Source organism: Littorina saxatilis, linkage group LG14 (genome assembly GCF_037325665.1).
Source record: "Littorina saxatilis isolate snail1 linkage group LG14, US_GU_Lsax_2.0, whole genome shotgun sequence".
NCBI classification, from domain to species: domain Eukaryota; kingdom Metazoa; phylum Mollusca; class Gastropoda; order Littorinimorpha; family Littorinidae; genus Littorina; species Littorina saxatilis.
In genome coordinates this window covers 17075144-17094274 of record NC_090258.1, presented here as the reverse complement: position 1 = coordinate 17094274, position 19131 = coordinate 17075144, and the positions used below count along the sequence as shown (strand labels likewise).

The 19131-nt window shown below is 40.5% G+C and overlaps 2 protein-coding genes across 2 annotated transcripts in view; one reads left to right on the top strand and one right to left on the bottom strand.

The window, feature by feature from the left end:
- LOC138947250 (T-complex protein 1 subunit epsilon-like) overlaps nt 1-5127 on the bottom strand; it is a 28437-nt gene extending 23310 nt beyond the window's left edge. The window contains exons 1-4 of the mRNA XM_070318689.1: nt 4904-5127; nt 3611-3836; nt 2319-2517; nt 213-405 (exon numbers count right to left, since the gene is read on the bottom strand). Coding sequence (XP_070174790.1) covers nt 213-405; nt 2319-2517; nt 3611-3836; nt 4904-5011 — 726 coding nt within the window. The 5' untranslated portion in view covers nt 5012-5127. The remainder of the gene's footprint in view (nt 1-212; nt 406-2318; nt 2518-3610; nt 3837-4903) is intronic.
- A 60-nt stretch (nt 5128-5187) lies between these two features.
- Nucleotides 5188-19030, top strand: LOC138947252 (sperm microtubule inner protein 11-like). Its single transcript, XM_070318692.1, has 3 exons — nt 5188-5667; nt 15374-15509; nt 17068-19030. Exons 1-3 carry the CDS (start codon nt 5418-5420, stop codon nt 17114-17116), a joined length of 435 nt encoding a protein of 144 aa, XP_070174793.1. The 5' UTR covers nt 5188-5417; the 3' UTR covers nt 17117-19030.
- Nucleotides 19031-19131: the final 101 nt, after the last annotated feature.

Sequence of the window (19131 nt, the reverse complement as noted above, 5' to 3'; positions counted from 1 at the left end):
CAGACGTTTCACAGCACAAATGTCGAACCAATGTACAACTATCCTGAAACTTTTCAAAATCCAGATTTTTAGATTTTTAGATTTTTTATAGATAGTATTAATTTCTTTTTACATGGTTAAAAATGCCAGCTTTTTGCTCTAGAGGAAGCCAGTGCAGCTTTGTACAGCCGATAGGCAATGCTCACCACAAACAAATTCCACTCTTTACTCACCTTGGGCATCTGTGGGTGACTCATGTCCTTGTCCACAATGACGCCCTTGACCAACATGGTATCCTCCAGCTTCCCCCCGACCTTGCCCTGAACCTTGATCAGTTCAAAGTCCACGTCTTTCCGCTTCAAGTCGGCCACAGACATGATGGCGTTGACTGCGATCTCGGCCATCTGACGGTGGCAGCGGTTCACACTGCAAGGCAAAAACGCACAGTGAACATCTAGATAATCATCATGTCACGACAAAAGCCATCGTTGACTACTGCAAGCGTATATCATCCAGATCATCATCATGTCACGACAAAAGCCAGCGTTGACTACTGCAAGCGTATATCATCCAGATCATCATCATGTCACGACAAAAGCCACCGCTGACTACTGCAAGCGTATATCATCCAGATCATCATCATGTCACGACAAAAGCCAGCGTTGACTACTGCAAGCGTATATCATCCAGATCATCATCATGTCACGACAAAAGCCACCGCTGACTACTGCAAGCGTATATCATCCAGATCATCATCATGTCACGACAAAAGCCACCGCTGACTACTGCAAGCGTATATCATCCAGATCATCATCATGTCACGACAAAAGCCACCGCTGACTACTGCAAGCGTATATCATCCAGATCATCATCATGTCACGACAAAAGCCAGCGTTGACCACTGAAAGCGTATATCATCCAGATCATCATCATGTCACGACAAAAGCCAGCGTTGACTACTGCAAGCGTATATCATCCAGATCATCATCATGTCACGACAAAAGCCAGCGTTGACTACTGCAAGCGTATATCATCCAGATCATCATCATGTCACGACAAAAGCCACCGTTGACTACTGCAAGCGTATATCATCCAGATCATCATCATGTCACGACAAAAGCCTGCGTTGACCACTGCAAGCGTATATCATCCAGATCATCATCATGTCACGACAAAAGCCAGCGTTGACTACTGCAAGCGTATATCATCCAGATCATCATCATGTCACGACAAAAGCCACCGTTGACTACTGCAAGCGTATATCATCCAGATCATCATCATGTCACGACAAAAGCCACCGTTGACCACTGAAAGCGTATATCATCCAGATCATCATCATGTCACGACAAAAGCCAGCGTTGACCACTGCAAGCGTATATCATCCAGATCATCATCATGTCACGACAAAAGCCAGCGTTGACCACTGAAAGCGTATATCATCCAGATCATCTGGTGCCAAGAAATGAAATGTAGTCATGGAAGTTTACCAAACGCTTCTTGCAGTCCCAAACAATAACTGGCATGAAAACATTTTTCTATCGCATGGATTGACAAAACTATCTTTACTTCCATTATTAGGCCACAAAAAAAAAATTGTCTGTTTAGGGTAACCCGACCGACCCTATCGATTTGGCGCCGACCCAAAAACTTTTTTTTGATTTCAAAAAAAAAAAAGAAAAAAAAGAGGTAAAAATGCTAAAAAGAGACATTTGGCGTTTCATTTACACACACACACACACACACAAAAAAAAAAAAAAAAAAAAAAAAACCAACCTACCTACCTACCGACCCTACTTTTTTTGGTCATGTTACCCTAAACAGACAATTTTTTTTTTTGGCCTTACCAAAAATTAGGGTGGTGGTAATTTTTTTCTGGCTCTCTATATTCCCCAGGGTCTGGAATCTATAGTAGATTTAGCACAGTCAGGAACAGTTCAAAGGGTTACACTCCAGAATAAAGCAGATCTATATTTTTTGTAGGTTCTCCATGGAACCCCCACTCCTTTCTTAATGAGTGTGTGCGTGCATTTAGATGCCTGTGTATACACAAGGAAGCTGAAGTATCAACTGTTTAAAATAGTCAACAAATTCAGCTGTAGTGCACGTGCAGTACAGTGGAATCCCCTTTTTAAGACACCACAATTTAAGAATTCCTCCATTTTAAGACACCACAATATAAGAATTCCTCCATTTTAAGACCTTGTTTTCTCAGACTTTCTGTTCATAACCTCTGTAAATCTATCCCCATTGTTAAGACCACTCCTTTTTAAGACCAGATTTTTTTCAGATTTTTGGAGGTCTTAAACGGGAGGTTCCACTGTAATGCCAAACACACTCACATCTTGGATCCCAGCGTGGTCATAGCCAGCTTGATGAGAGGCTCAGGTTTCTTTAGATCCACATCAAACGTGTCGCTGATTTTGTCCAGGGTCGCAACAGCGATCTTGGCCGCCATCTCGTAACCATCGGCGATACGAATGGGGTGAATACCACGATCCAGCAATTTCTCCGATTGCTCCAGCAGGGCACCAGCCAACACTGGAAATAAGATGTTCAAAAATAAGGTAACGCTCTTAAACTTAAACCAGGGGTGATGCGCCCCAAAAGTATCGCCAATTCATTCATTTCAGACCAGTTAAAAACACAAGTACGAAAGCAACCCAAACTGAAACCAGTCCACTTCGACTGGACATGAAAGATATGAGCAACAGAAATGAAGAAATAATCCACAGGTCTATTCAGTAACATTATTTCAGCAAACTATCGTCCAAAACGAGGGGGAGTAATGCTACCAAGACACAGATCTACAACTGACACTGTGACAGATGGAACATAACCTGTTTACCCTACAACGCTTTATGTACATGACATTCGCACTGATTCTGATGAGGAACGTGCCATGATCTCTTTATTTTGTTTCTCTCATGATAACTTAAAACATCAATTGTCACTGTATGTCAGTGAAAAGCAATGTGAAAGAAACAATTGGGAGTGTAGAAAACAGGAAGTGCAGGCATATGGAATGACCACAAACACCATGTCCTCCTGTATTCAGTTAATGTAGCATTCAGCCCTTCTCTGGAATGACCCATGGAATAGGGCCAGCAGTACACAAGAGTGCTTGAAGTTAAACTTAAACCTACACCAAATCTGGTTCAGAGATGATGAAAACATAAGTCATTTCGCTACAGTTGGACACAGTGACAAAACAAAAACACTTAAATCTTGGCAGTTGCTCTTTCAGTTCATCCGTGATCGCAAGAATGTCCTGCCGACGAAAGCAGAATTTTCTGCACAGTTCCACGTCGTCGTAACGATTCAGTGGATGTAGGCGGTCAAGAAAGATCCGGTTGCTTCTCAAATTTCGGTATGAAAGCAGCCGCCATTTTAAACGCTCCCATAGCGGGTTCCATAACTCTTATTGGAAGGAGGGGCCTGCTATAACTTTATGGCCGATATAAGGCTCTATGCGCGGTCTATGAATTAGAAATAAGAGACTTTATGGAGTCCACCGACTTTATTGCCGTGACGTCATCAAATTAGGCTCCTATGTAGGGGCCATGCATTGGGCTCCAGGGCTGGGGACCTTTTATAGAGGAAATCAGCCAACATCACCGACAACCAAACTCACCCACGACTCCAGTGGTTCCGTCACCGATCTCATCATCTTGTGATTTGGACAGCTGCACCATGAGCTTGGCGATCTGGTGATCCACGTCCATCAAGTCAAGGATGGTGGCACCGTCGTTTGTGACTGTGATGTCACCGTCCGGGCTCACCATCATCTTGTCAAGGCCTTTGGGGCCTAGCGACGTCTTCAGGATGTTGGCCACAGACTTGGCTGCCAGGATATGCGACTGAAATGGTTTTGAAAGAATGTTTAGTTTTTTATGACATAGCACACTGGGTGTTTAAGATTAAGAACACTGGCATACTCCAGTTAAAGGCCCATGGAACTGAAAGTTAACGCCACATACTGAAAGAAGATAACACATGTTGACATTAATTCAAGACCTTTTCGGCATCTGAGCAGCTCTCATGAAATACCCACGAGACATGCTCTTTCAATCTTTATTAATGTTAATTGTTATGCTTTGAAAGTGTTTGTAATGCTTCCTAAAGTCAAGAGAACTATGATCTTCGGCCTTCGCAGCTCTCACGAGAAAGCCATTCCGATTGCTTTGCTATGCTTTGGAGATTGAGAGAGCTTAGATTAGGATACTGATAGAGTCTATTGTGACATCATCTCTTACAGTTATAGGCTAGTAATAGTAATTCTCTCAGTTTAGATCTAAAATACATTCAATTTCAAGCTCAATTAAAACAAAACAAAAAAGTTTAAACCAAAGATCCCCTCAACTGAGGAGTTAATGAAGCTAAAAACGTGAAAGGCATGGGTATTACACATAGTGCCAATGGATCTAGCATTTTGTCTGTATACATGTGTAACTGATTTACAGTGCAAGTTGCAACTGACACAGAGACAAGAGTAACTCGCATTCACTATCAGTATCACACTCACAGAGACGGGAATAGAATAGATATATGACTGAGTTGTGACACTTGCAGTGGGTTTTTTCTATTCTATTTCTTTATCTCAATCTTATTCTGCTTAGGAAAGACAGAATGTCTAACATGTTGACCAAATTGCTTATTTTCATCAAGGAATTGTGGACATGCATGAACTAGTCTCAGAGTCAGAAGTTCCAGCACGTTCCATGACCACTACTGGCACAAGTGACAAAGTTCTGCAAAGTTCTAATGATCAGAAGTCATCAAATATCAGAAAGACGAACACCTACAGGCGTGAAATATGACCCTTTGGTTTCATATATACTCTCTGTAGTACAAGAAAATTAATTATCACACATAAAACGACATTTTGATTCAACCAAACAGCAATATTATTTTGTAGCAGACTAACTTTGTGGGCATCAAGGCCGGTGAGACGGGATTTCCTGTCCTGGTCCCTCAGGATGATGAACGGACGGCCATATTCATCAAAAGCGATCTGCCCCATAGGAGCATTCATGATGGCAGCTTATAGAACTTCAGATGACTATACAAAAAGGTAGATTATACACGATTTCAATCACGCGTTTCAGAATGTTCCACACTATGGCGGCCAAACCTCGCGTATGACGAGACTCTCGCCCTAGGCGAGATTTCAGTGTAAACAACTTTCAGGCTGCTGCATAGCAACAAAGTCTGTCCGTGGAAGGCTCGTGTGTGTTCAAGTTTGGTGCGTAATCCTTTCCACTTTCGGTTACGCGCTGGAAGGGTGGAATGAGACAGAGATAAGTCCAGAGGGACTCGCCGAAGACTACTGCGACTGTGTTTATAAGTGTGGGCAAAGCCTGAATCAAACAATCAGTCGATCATTCTCATTCTGTAGACAGAGACTTTGCCGTTTGCGGCTTTTAGTTTTAATCGCAGGAATGGCTTTCTTTGGAGTCACGCAGCTCGGGTTCCAGAACTACATCAGAGAACATTCTGTGCTTGCCAAAGAGGATCCCGTGAGAGGTTCACGACAGCTAGGATACTTGGCTCTTCCCCCTCTGACAGGGAAGACCCCTCCACCCCGATCTATCAAACCAGAGAACTCAACGGCCCGCTACGGTCCCGGCCATGAAGGATCGTTCGGAGAGCTCACAACACTGAGAACGAAACATTGTCGACGACCAACAGGTGAGATTGTTGTTGGTTGTTATGTTGTGTTGCATGATCATTATTATGACATTATTATTATTATATTATTATTATTATTATATCTGTGAATGTATTGTTTTGTCAATAACAAACGTTCCAACAACCTACCTTTCTTGTTTTTGGATTCATTATTATGACAGTTATGATGAAGAAACTGTATATCTGTGATTGGCAACAGCAGATAAACTGTGTTTTCAGATAAAATAAATCCAAAAACAAAGAGACTGCCAACGTTTCAAAATTCAGAATAAAAAAACAAGAAAGGTAGGTTGTTGGAACGTTTGTTATTGACAAAACAATACATTCACAGATATTTCGACCCAACGGTCTTTTAAGTGAACAGACAAACAAATATTCACACAAAACTTATCTTGATAGTTCTATCAGTTTACATCCACTCGTCAGGAAGCCAAGCGAATGAACCAAATTCATTCAAATTGTTCAAATGAATGAACACACATTCATTCACTCAGCTTCCTGACGAGTGGACGTAAACTGATAGAACTATCAAGATAAGTTTTGTGTGAATATTTGTTTGTCTGTTCACTTAAAAGACCGTTGGGTCGAAATATCTGTGAATGTATTGTTTTGTCAATAACAAACGTTCCAACAACCTACCTTCCTTGTTTTTTTGATTCTGTGTTTTCAGATAAAAAAAATTTAAAAAAGAGCCAAAGAACTCTCTCTCTCTCTCTCTCTCTCTCTCTCTCTCTCTCTCTCTCTCTCTCTCTTTGTCACTCTCTCTGTCACACACACACAAACAAACACACAAACACACACGCACGCATACTTATACACACATACACATTCACATACACACACACATACACACTCATAAATATGCAGCACACACACACACATTAACACTCACATACACACACAGCACACATGCACACACATACATACATACAAACAAACACACACACACAAACAAACAAACAAACAAACAAACAAACACACACACACACACACACACACACACACATAGTCTCTCTCTTCACCGCCATTTATGTCCCCTCCTTTCTCCTCTCCTATGTCGTTTTACTCTCTTTCTTTTTCCTTTCAAGTTCAGTGAAGTATGGAATAGGCAGCGTAAGATTGTAATTCACCATTGTGATCCCAAGTTCTATAGGCCTTGTTTGTACATTGCTGAAAGGCAGGTAAGAAAAGCAAACAGCCTATAGTTGGTAGGCAAATAGTCGTGAACGGTCAAAACACTTTTGCCACAGGTGGATTTTACCAATAGTGAATTGGTGACAAGCTGATCATAAACTTGGTTCATGGGAGAACCAGAAGGGCAAACAATCTTAAATAGGAAGGAAACATGGCTTTGTTTGGCTTGGGTTTGTGACGAGTTGTTATTCTTTATGTGTGTGTGTGTGTGTGTGCATGCGTGCAAGCGCCTGTGCGTGTGTGCGTCTGTCTGTATGTCTGGTTCTGTGTTCTCACATTTTCTCTGCTTGTTGTCAGATGTACGTGTACTCACATTTATCCTAAGCGTACGACTAGTAGAAAGCCTATTTTTCCTGGTTGGTTGTGAGTACAAGAGAACTGTTGATAAATGTCATATTCTCTGAACATCATCTTTTAGCGGTGAGTTGGTTGGTTAGCAGTGTTGTTTCATTCATGACACTGAATTTGCGTTTTGAAAGTCAAGAAAACTTGATCACTTTTTAACACCAATTGTGGACCTAAGACTTTTGATAAGAAAGGAATAGTTTTCTTGAAATGGCCTGACATACTCAGCCCTCTCCTATCCTTTCTCATAAGTTTCTTTCACAATTAAAGACATTCTCATGACTCATGCTCAAAAGAGGCAAGGGAGGGTTTCCCTTGAGCTAGCTGGCTTTACCCTACTACACTAAGACATATTCCTCTTTGTACTTTAGTACCTCTTTCAATCTAAATCGGGTGAATTTATTGGATATTGTTGGTCATGACTATGGTACTCTGGGGAGAGAAAAAACAAGTCGCGTAAGGCGAAAATACAACATTTAGTCAAGTAGCTGTCGAACTCACAGAATGAAACTGAACGCAATGCCATTTTTCAGCAAGACCGTATACTCGTAGCATCGTCAGTCCACCGCTCATGGCAAAGGCAGTGAAATTGACAAGAAGAGCGGGGTAGTAGTTGCGCTAAGAAGGATAGCACGCTTTTCTGTACCTCTCTTTGTTTTAACTTTCTGAGCGTGTTTTTAATCCAAACATATCATATCTATATGTTTTTGGAATCAGGAACCGACAAGGAATAAGATGAAAGTGTTTTTAAATTGATTTTGACAATTTAATTTTGATAATAATTTATATATATATGACTAAGTGCCAGAAGGTGCGCACGAAAAGCGGACAAAGGGGCTAAAAAATAAAAGTTGACAAACACGACTGATACAGATGCTGGAACCCAATTACGAAAAGAAAAGATAAATTTACCCAAATGATTTTACAAATAACGATAATTTTTTTCGTTATATCATTCAAAACGGCACTGAGTCATAGCATTAAGGTTATCTCGCACGTTTTTAAAGCTAGGGCTTTGAAACTTGGCACACAACCAAAGTATAATGACCTCCAGGTATGGTGCACATCACATTAAACAACATTGAATTTCAAGGTCACAGCGAGGTTAAATTTTCTTTGCAAACTGGAAAATTGTCGTTGTCACGTCTTACATGTTTTAATACTAGATCAGTTAGACTTTACATACTTCACATACTTTCAGCATTTTTATAAAACCTCATTAAAAGTGACCTGCTGGTTAATCTTTGTCAAAGTTCAAGGTCACAGCGGGGTCACATCTGGTCCAAATGTGGAATATTTTCAATTTATTCAGCGCGTTTATAGCACGAGCTTTGAAAATACACACAGTTCTAGTGTATAATGTTCACACACGATTAAAGTCTGGTTGAAAAAGTCAAGGTCACAGCAGGGTCGCGTTGAGGTCAAACATATACATTTTTCAATGAGGTTTTCTCATATGTTTTTGAAGCTAGGGCCTTGAAACTTGGCACACTACGCAAGTTAAATTAAACCTCATCAAATTCCAAGGTCACAGTAAGGTTAAAGATCCTTTAAGGATATTTTCTAAAAAATGTGTCCAAGCAAGGAAAAACGCCATTTCTTCAAAGGCTGGAATAACTACAGAGGCAATGCAATTACGTCATACATCATACATTTCTATGAGTCATGTTGAATGGAATGGTGGCATGTGCCTCTATTCTAGCTAACAACAAAGCTGAAAAAATGAATATTATCTGTTTGTTTTGTTTGTTTTACCCGTACGAGACCTTTCCGTGACCTTGACATGTGACAAGGATCTACCTTAACTTGGAGAATCATTGAGAGTTGTGTGATGTTTGAAGGCTCTCCCTTTAAAAACAACTGAGATAATGATGCATTTTCGTGTTTTTGATTTGCCCATATGTGACCTTGAGATTCGACAAAGGTCAACAAGACTTTAACCGTGTATGGAGGCTATTAAGCCCAAAAATTTGAACTTTCAAGGTTCTTGCTTTGAAAAACTCTGAGAAAAAGGTTATGGTTTTTATATTTAGTCAAGTTTTGACTAAATATTTTAACATCGAGGGGGAATCGAAACGAGGGTCGTGGTGTATGTGCGTGTGTGTGTGTGTGTGTGTAGAGCGATTCAGACTAAACTACTGGACCGATCTTTATGAAATTTGACGTGAGAGTTCCTGGGTATGAAATCCCCGAACGTTTTTTTCATTTTTTTGATAAATGTCTTTGATGACGTCATATCCGGCTTTTCGTGAAAGTTGAGGCGGCACTGTCACGCCCTCATTTTTCAACCAAATTGGTTCAAATTTTGGTCAAGTAATCTTCGACGAAGCCCGGACTTCGGTATTGCATTTCAGCTTGGTGGCTTAAAAATTAATTAATGACTTTGGTCATTAAAAATCGGAAAATTGTAAAAAAAAAAACATTTTTTATAAAACGATCCAAATTTACGTTTATCTTATTCTCCATCATTTGCTGATTCCAAAAACATATAAATATTTTATATTCGGATTAAAAACAAGCTCTGAAAATTAAATATATAAAAATTATTATCAAAATTAAATTGTCCAAATCAATTTAAAAACACTTTCATCTTATTCCTTGTCGGTTCCTGATTCCAAAAACATATAGATATGATATGTTTGGATTAAAAACACGCTCAGAAAGTTAAAACAAAGAGAGGTACAGAAAAGCGTGCTATCCTTCTTAGCGCAACTACTACCCCGCTCTTCTTGTCAATTTCACTGCCTTTGCCATGAGCGGTGGACTAGCTGACGATGCTACGAGTATACGGTCTTGCTGAAAAATGGCATTGCGTTCAGTTTCATTCTGTGAGTTCGACAGCTACTTGACTAAATATTGTATTTTCGCCTTACGCGACTTGTTTTTTTTACCCACACGAGACCCTGCTATGACCTTCACATTTCTCAAGGATCAACCTTGAATTCTCCATGTTGAACAATCATTAAGCAAAAGCGTTGTTTGAAGTTTGAAGGTTCTAGCTTCAAAAATCTCTGAAAAAATATGTTTCATCCGTTTTCTGAACCACATGTGACCCGGCCGTGACCTTGAAATCTGACAAGGGTCAACAAGACTTTTATCATGCATGGGGGCGATTAAACCCCAAATGTGTGTGAAGTTTCAAGGTTTCAACTTAAAAAACGTCTGAGAAAAATATACATTTTCCTTTTTGGACAATGTGTTGCACGCAAGACAACACGACAAACGCTCGTGTTATCATTCTTTTACTTTAAGGTCGACTTGCGTGCCCGCTCTTTCGCTAATCTCAATTAAAATTCATCTTGGAAGTTCGGTTTTATTACGCTTTTAATTAAGAAGATTAAACTAAGACAACAAATAGTTAGTTTTACCCATTAAACTCGATAAGGTAGTGACATTTTATGTTGAACGCAAGATGGTGTCGCACGCAAGATCTGAAAAGATGTTGACGACATAATTTCAACACTTGATAGCGCATTCGTGGTTCGTGATTTCTTCACAAATTTTGAACACAGAATGTGTCACGTGGTTCCGTAGATGAAGTAGATCTTTGTACATGTAAATTTTGTTTTTAAAAGAAAATAACCGTTAATTACCGAACATTTTGTCGCACGCAAGATATGACGACATTTTCAAATCGTTTTCAAAAATGCTGTTCAAAAGTTCTGCAGTCTTTGCTGGATTACTTGAAAGACAGCAGTTTGATACACCGTTATCGCTTGACGTGTCGACATCAATTCCAGAGTTTTTGAAAAAGAAATTTAGTAAATATCTGCGATTGAAAAATGTATGCCGTGATGACGACACATCTTGCGTGCGACACCTTAAAATTCGGTTATCGAAAAAAAAAAATTCTCTCGAGATTTAGATTTGACGTTTGGTCTCGTCTGTAAAGCGATGTTTCAGGCATTCAATCAAACTAAATGCAATTCATTTGTGCTTCTTGTTATTTTTCTGTGGCATATTCAAAACACGAGGTATCACGATGTCCGTTTTCAGATGGCCGGTTTTGGCGTTATTTTTGACTTTAAACAAAGATAACTTCAAAACCGTTCAAGTCAGACACACGAAATTATGTCCACTATATTTCTGCACATTCATCCACAAACACACCAATTTTCAGCAGACACACATTTTTAGAAACATTTTTATTGTAAAACAAAACCGTCTTCTGTTCTGTGAGCACCTTTTGGCACTTAGTCATATATATTTAATTTTCAGAGCTTGTTTTTAATCCAAATATAACATATTTATATGTTTTTGGAATCAGAAAATGATGGAGAATAAGATGAACGTAAATTTGGATCGTTTTATAAATTTTTATTTTTTTTACAATTTTCAGATTTTTAATGACCAAAGTCATTAATTAATTTTTAAGCCACCAAGCTGAAATGCAATACCGAAGTCCGGGCTTTGTCGAAGATTACTTGACCAAAATTTCAACCAATTTGGTTGAAAAATGAGAGCGTGACAGTCGGCCGCCTCAACTTTCACAAAAAGCCGGATATGACGTCATAAAAGACATTTATCCAAAAAAAAAAAAAAAACACGTCTAAGGGATTTCATACCCAGGAACTCTCATGTCAAATTTCATAAAGATCGGTCCAGTAGTTTAGTCTGAATCGCTCTACACACACACACACAGAGACACACACACACACACACGCACATACACCACGACCCTCGTCTCGATTCCCCCCTCTACGTTAATACATTTAGTCAAAACTTGACTAAATGTAAAAACGGGTAGCTTTTGTGTTCAGATATGTGACTTGAACTGTTTGCCTTTACATTTTTCATAATGAGAGAATGAACTGTCAGCAATGGAGGGGAAAAAAACTACTACGGTTGCGACACTTTTCATTGCTTCTTCCCTTGCACGTGGTACTTCTTAGGAGACGACTGAATGCACTTGAAGCAAGTAGCCAGCCAGGGACATGCAATCATTCAATAATAACCCAGGGTGGGCAGTGTCAGACAGAGTTAATGGGTCTTGAGTAAAAAGTGTCGCCCTTTCGTTATCGCCTTTGTGCACTCAGCAGGCACCCGACATAAATGATCGTGAAAACTATGTGTGTGAGTGTGTGTGTCTGTGTTTGTGTGTGTCACAGTGTATGTGTGTGAGTGTGTGTGTGTGTTACGGTGTATGTGTGTGTGTGACAGTGTGTGTGTGTCACAGTGGATGTGTGGGTGTGGGTGACACAGTGGATGTGTGTGTGTGTGTGTGAGAGAGAGAGAGAGAGAGAAAGAGAGAGAGAGAGACTGTTCTTTGGGAAACATCAATTTCCAAATCGGTTCAAAAAGCGCCAAAAACGAGTTGTCCGTAAAGATTATATTGCCAGCTGCAGATACTGAACTTTGTAGAAAATCTCTCTCTCTCTCTCTCTCTCTCTCTCTCTCTCTCTCTCTCTCTCTCTCTCTCTCTCTCTCTCTCTCTCTCTCTCTCTCTGTCTCTCTCTCTCTCTCTCTCTCTCTCTCTCTCTCTCTCTCTCTCTCTCTCTCTCTCTCTCTCTCTCTCTCTCTCTCTCTCTCTCTCTCCCTCTCTCTCTCTCTCTCTCTCTCTCTCTCTCTCTCTCTCTCTCTCTCTCTCTCTCTCTCTCTCTCTCTCTCTCTCTCTCTCTCTCTCTCTCTCTCTAGTGTGTGATTCGACTCATGTGCCCGGTGTAGCACGAAATTTTTACTCCACGAAAAATTTACTCCGGAGTAAATATTTCGTACGAAATTCTTACTCCGAGTACACTTTTCGTACGAGAAAAGAACTCCCCAAGACACGAAAAATGACTCCCTCCACGAAATTTTTACTCCCCAAAAATGGGATGCGGGCGAAGGAATAATGCCAATAAGTGATCTCGCGCACACGAATGTCGCGCTACCCTCCTTCCACCCCTTCCACCACCAAGACTAACAGGGGACAAGGGAGTAAACATTTCGTACACCTGGCATCGGAAGTTAAATTGCTTGTGATGGGGTGAAGTAATTTATTCGTTATTTATTCGTCAGGGGAGTAACATTTTTGTACGAAATGTTTACTCGGAACTCACCTGTCTTGGGGAGTAATTTTCTCGTGTAATGGGGGAGTGCTTTTTTTCGTAAAGGGAGTAACGTTTTCGTACGAAATGTTTACTCCGGAGTAAAAATCTCGTGGGAGTAATTTTCTCGTGTTACACAGGCATAGAAGATACATAGCCGTGTTTAAAAGACCAATATTCTTTTCTTTTTTCCGTTTCTTAATATCGGGTGCCTGTTCGTGCAGGCGGCTGAAAAGGAGTTATGATTATGAATTTATTGAACACTGTCAACTTTGTCGCTTTAATCTCTCTCCCGCATAGTTTGTGCTCTAAAGACATGGAGAACATTATTAGTTTCATTCGTGCGCCAATATTAAAAGCCACGGCTGGCCGTAAGTTTCATCATGTGACACACCACCGTACACACACACACACACACACACTACACACACACACGCACTGACACGCACGCACGCGCTCACACACACACACACGCACGCTCGCACGCGATCACACACACACTAACACACACACACACACACACACATATATATATATATATGAACCCATGCACACACACATACACAGATTGAGGAACCCATACATACTCACGCACAGATGCACATACACACACACACACACACACACACACACACACACACACATGCACACACACACACGTACACACACAAAGCGAGATAGAGAGAGAGAGAGAGAGAGAGAGAGAGAGAGAGAGAGAGAGAGAGAGAGACAAGAGAGAGAGGGAAAGAGAGAGAGAGGGGGGGGGGAGTCTCCGAGAGAGAGAGAAAGAGACAGAGAGAGAAAGAGAGAGAGAGAGAGAGAGAGAGAGAGAGAGAGAGAGAGAGGGGGGAGACCCGCAAATACCCAGGAAGGAGGGGAGGTTGGCTTTTACGAAGCAAGAAAACTTGCTGTATACCAAGCTTACAGTTACAGGTACCGGCAAAACTAATACAATCTATTTTAGCGCCACGTATTATGCCTGGAGGCAACTGTATTCCCAAGCTTGGGTCTATTGGCATTCAAGACCCCGGGGGGAGAAAGAGAAAATGTAAGTTTTACGCCCTCACGGCAAAGCCATTAGGGGCATGTTACACGGGAAAACCCGGCTTTGTATAAAAAAAAATTTAAAAAATTTAAAAAAAAAAATTTTTAAAAAAAGAAAAATTAAAAAATTTTAAAAAATAAAAATATTTTTTTTTTTTTTAAATTAAAAAAATAAGACCCCGGGGTAAGCCGACGGTAGGCAAGCAACCGTGACGTGACACGGCTCGTAACACCAAGATGTGTACAGTTGCAGGAAATCAATATAAGACGCACTTTGCGGGTCAGTGAATGCTATGGATACAATTAATGTGCGCGATGGCAAGCTATAGGCTACAGGTATCGGTGACTTATTATATTTTGTCTGTAACACAACGGAACTAGTTATGAGAAAGACAAATATGATCATCTTCACTGATTGAAAGTGAACAGGCGACACATCCGTGTCCACTTTCTCCCCCCCCCCCCCCCCCCCCTTCCCCCATTCCTAAGGTAACTATAGAATTGCCGTGTTGCCGTGTTAGCCCCTCTTGTTCTTATTCATACACTCTAAACAGAAGTGTTTCACTTTTGAACACATTTCTGTAACACGTTTTGAACACTTTGTGAAATAGTAAGCCTAAATATATAGTTCTACTAACAAAAGAGGCACACTTGATAAACACATAGTACAAGTGTTCAAAAGAGTTTTCAATTGGGATGGAATGGGGGGGGGGGGGGGGTCTTATAAAAGGGATGGAGTCTTCTATTGGGGGGAGGAGGGGTTGGGCTTCTACTATAAATAAATCCCTGCGCCTTGAATATGTGCGCGATATAAATTGCATTAAAAATACAAATAAAAAATAAAAATAAATCCCTGCGCTTAGAACTGTACCCACGGAATACGCGCGATATAAGCCTCAAATTGATTGATATTGATTGATGTAATGGGACGAAGGGGAGTCGTATATAGCATTTGCTTTTCTTGTTTTAATTGTCTTTTTCCTTCTGTTTTCTTTTTGTTTTTACATATATCTGGAAGTCAACACACGTATTTCCACGTGATGATGAAAAACTATTTGACTTGTGCTAAAACATGAATTCACCATCAACTTTTTCAGACCCCCAATCACTGTACTACTATCCTCCCACCACGGCGGCCGAGCCCGGCTGGTGGAATAAAGACAACCCCATCCACACCAAGAGGCCTTGGACGCACGTGCCCAGAAGACCGCAAATCAACAGCGAGATGACCAGGTCAGTTTTCATAATTACAGTGCTCTAGATGAGCGAACGTGTAGCACTGAAAGACCTGTACGCGTACATGTAAATATTACGTCACCCGCAACTCACTTTTTTTTCTCCATTGTTTCAAATCATACGTTGTTTTGCTTCCACCAAGACGTGTAGATCTTGGCAAACGCGTGACGTAAAAACTAGATTTGATGACGTTACCCGTACACGTTCCCGTACACGTGCTGAAAAGTTCAACATCTAAATCTGTCTAATAGCTCGGGCGTTTGTGCACCGATTGGCCATGGCTAGCCGTATGCTAAATTTTAGGTGAATCGGTCAACAAACGAAGGAACTATAAGCGATTGCAGAGGTCTAGTTCCCACAACGTGTAGCAAAGACGTGTCAATCAATCAATCAATATGAGGCTTATATCGCGCAGGGATTTATTTTTTATTTTTATTTTTATTTTATGCAATTTATATCGCGCACATATTCAAGGCGCAGGGATTTATTTATGCCGTGTGAAATGGAAATTTTTTTATGACATCACGCCGTACCAGCAGGTACCAGAAACTTGGTGCAGATTCACCATGCCTGAAACTGTAACGTGTAGCAGACGATTCAATCGCAGACAGTCACTTTAATTAAATAAATCACGTCCAAGCTTATAGCCTATTATACTTCTCACTCCTGTGTTTTGTGTATCTATATATACGACTTGTGTCTGTCTGTGTGTGTGTGTGTGTGTGTGTGTGTGTGTGTCCGCGATGCCAAGCCAAAGTTCTCGGTGGATCTTTTCAAATTTGGAGACCGTATTCAGCTACACCCCGGACACAACCTCATCGATGAGATATTTCAACACGTGCTCTCAGCACGCAGCGCTGAACCGATTTTGGTTTTTCTCTGGATCCATTCCCAGTAACTCTTCCTTATCTTCTCCAGTGTTTTCAGCCGCGTTTGTCTCCCTTCCTCCGTGCGGTGCGCCGGCTCGACTTCTTCCCGGCGCAGCCGTACCCGGCGAAGCGGGTATTCATCTAGTACACAATACATATGTGCCTGTAACTGCCTTATGATAACTGTTGTTTTTTTGGAAAATTACACGATTCACTTGGACTAAAAAAAACATGTGCGGGGAGGCCTTCTCTATCAGTGCAAATAAATCCATGGCACCAACACTCTCCTTTTAGATCCTGGAAACAGCACGTACAATTCCGCTTTTGTTTACTCTACGACTTTATATGATAGTTTACTATGCTTAAACTGCTTATCAATTGTACTGACGGGGAACACATCGGTGGTTAAACAGCGCTAGCCTCTTTATGCGTCTGTCTGTCTACGTGTGCGCGCGCGCGCGCGTGCGTGTGATGTACGTGCGTGCGTGCGTGTGTGTGTGTGTGTGTGTGAGAGAGAGAGAGAGAGAGAGAGAGAGAGAGAGAGAGAGAGAGAGAGAGAGAGAGAGAGAGAGAGAGAGAGAGAGAGAGAGAGAGAGAGAGAGAGAGAACTTATCGTTGCTTCACAAACAAAACTTACAACACTGTTATTATTTTTAACTTCAAACTATTTTTCTTTCTGTTTGCAGATTCGTCAATATCATGGTTCTGACGAACCGACAATTCACACTCTTCTAGATGTTACTTCTACGTGGATTTCAAGCCCCGCCGTTTGTTAAATTAAAATACAGAAAATACAGAAACTTCATTTTCACAAACGGAGAACAGTTTAAATCATTTAAACGTCATTCAGTCTTGGCGAACGAGTAAAGAGTCAGTATCAACGGGTAAAATAGTAGCCAGTGCAACTTATGTACATACTATGCCGGTAGATGTCCGTTTTGCAAGCAGATTCTTTTCTTCAGAAAAGGGCATGTGATTGACTCTTAATTGTGCATGAAATACTTGCATCAGCCGGAAATGAAACTGACGAGCTTGTACGTTTCGGCACAGACACATGCATTTCATCAACAAGTTTGTCAGTTTCAAAAGGCCTGAGTCCTTGCGTGCTGAAGAAACTGCCAGCAAAAATAGTTGTAATCAATTGCATGGCTAGTATTGAGCAAAACATGAAGAAACGAAAGGCGTCAAGAATTACAGACGAACAACATTTTAATCAGTGCATCAGTAGTTTCATTTCAAACAAAAACAAACACACAAAAACAGGTAGAGTTGCTTTCAAACAGTTGAAACGTTTGTGTGTTCAAGTGTCTACACACGGGAACTAAAATATTTATATATTATATCTGAGATTGAAATACATATCTTATGCACCGACATGAAATCTTGTTTTGTGGTACAGTCTTGTACCTATCTTACAGTTATGCAAAGCACTTTTTTTCGAATGAGCCAAATTTTCCTTTATTGTTTTATACAAAAACCAAAGACTGTAAACTTGTTTATTTGAATTTAGTTCCGTTAAAAATGGGATTTGCTTGTCGTTTTATTTTATTTTAACACTTGTTTGTAATAAACCAACCATGGGAATTGAAAGTCAGCATTATTTAAAAAGAAAAGAAAAAGAAGAAGCATTTTCTGACCTAAGATTGTACATTTTTGTATGATTGGTTCCGTATTTTGATATATTAAAAGAGCTGTTCATCTGTAAGTGTGCGCAAGTTTTCACGTTGTTTAAATAAGAAACCTGACATCCAAAATTGTTTGAATGAATGTGGATGTATCCTTGTTTTTTCATGAGCGAAAGCTGTTAAAACTAATTGAGGCAACTTTCAGCTCTTGCAGCAGAGGAGGGTAAGGACAGTGCTAAAGCTTCGTGCGGCCAGCTTCGCAAAGTATACTTCGCCCTGTCGACTTCGCCAGGCTTAATAGTGTGTGTGTCCTCACTGTGAACCGCAACTGTAGTTTTCGATGTAGTTTATCCTCATGTTCTCTTCAGTGATTGGACAGCATCATGGAACGAAAAGCGGACACAGATTTTGTCTCCTTCCCTCCCCTGTTTCTGGCGCCAAAGTTGCAGAAGACTACTGACTCAGTAGTTCTCGTGTGTGTCCTCGTGCAATCATATGTAAGGCCAAAAAAAAAAAATAGGTCTGTTTACGGTAACCCGACCGACCCTAGTTTTTTCGCGCGACCCTAGACTTTTTTTTTGCATTTGGGGAAAAAAAAAAAATCTTGTTTTTTTTGGCAAAATAACGTAAAAATATGGTTTTTTGGAAAAAAAAAAAAATCCCGACCTACCGACCCTATTTTTTTGGCCTATGTTACCGTAAACAGACCTATTTTTTTTGTTGGCCTAAATGAAGAATTTACCCAAACTGGTTGCTGTTGTGTTTTCTTTATACATTTAGTCAAGTTTGATTTGTTTTGATGTCTTTGTCTTAGTCTTTTTATCATTTGTGTGTCATGAGTGTTATGAGTATCATACCTTGTATAAACCATAAGAAACCGGACCCCCCGTCCATCACTGAAGTGACAGCCAAGACATAGGCCACGCCCACCTCGTGACGAGTGCCTGTGCATCAGACCATAGTGAACAAAACAAGCATGTTTCCATTCTTCCATATAAAGACAAATAAATGTGTTCTTACAAAATACTGTGCTTGTTTTTCATTATAGTTTGACTGTTGTTGTCATCTATTGTTCACCTTGTTCGGTAGTCGCTCCCACCAATGCCGAGCGCACGTAGGATATAC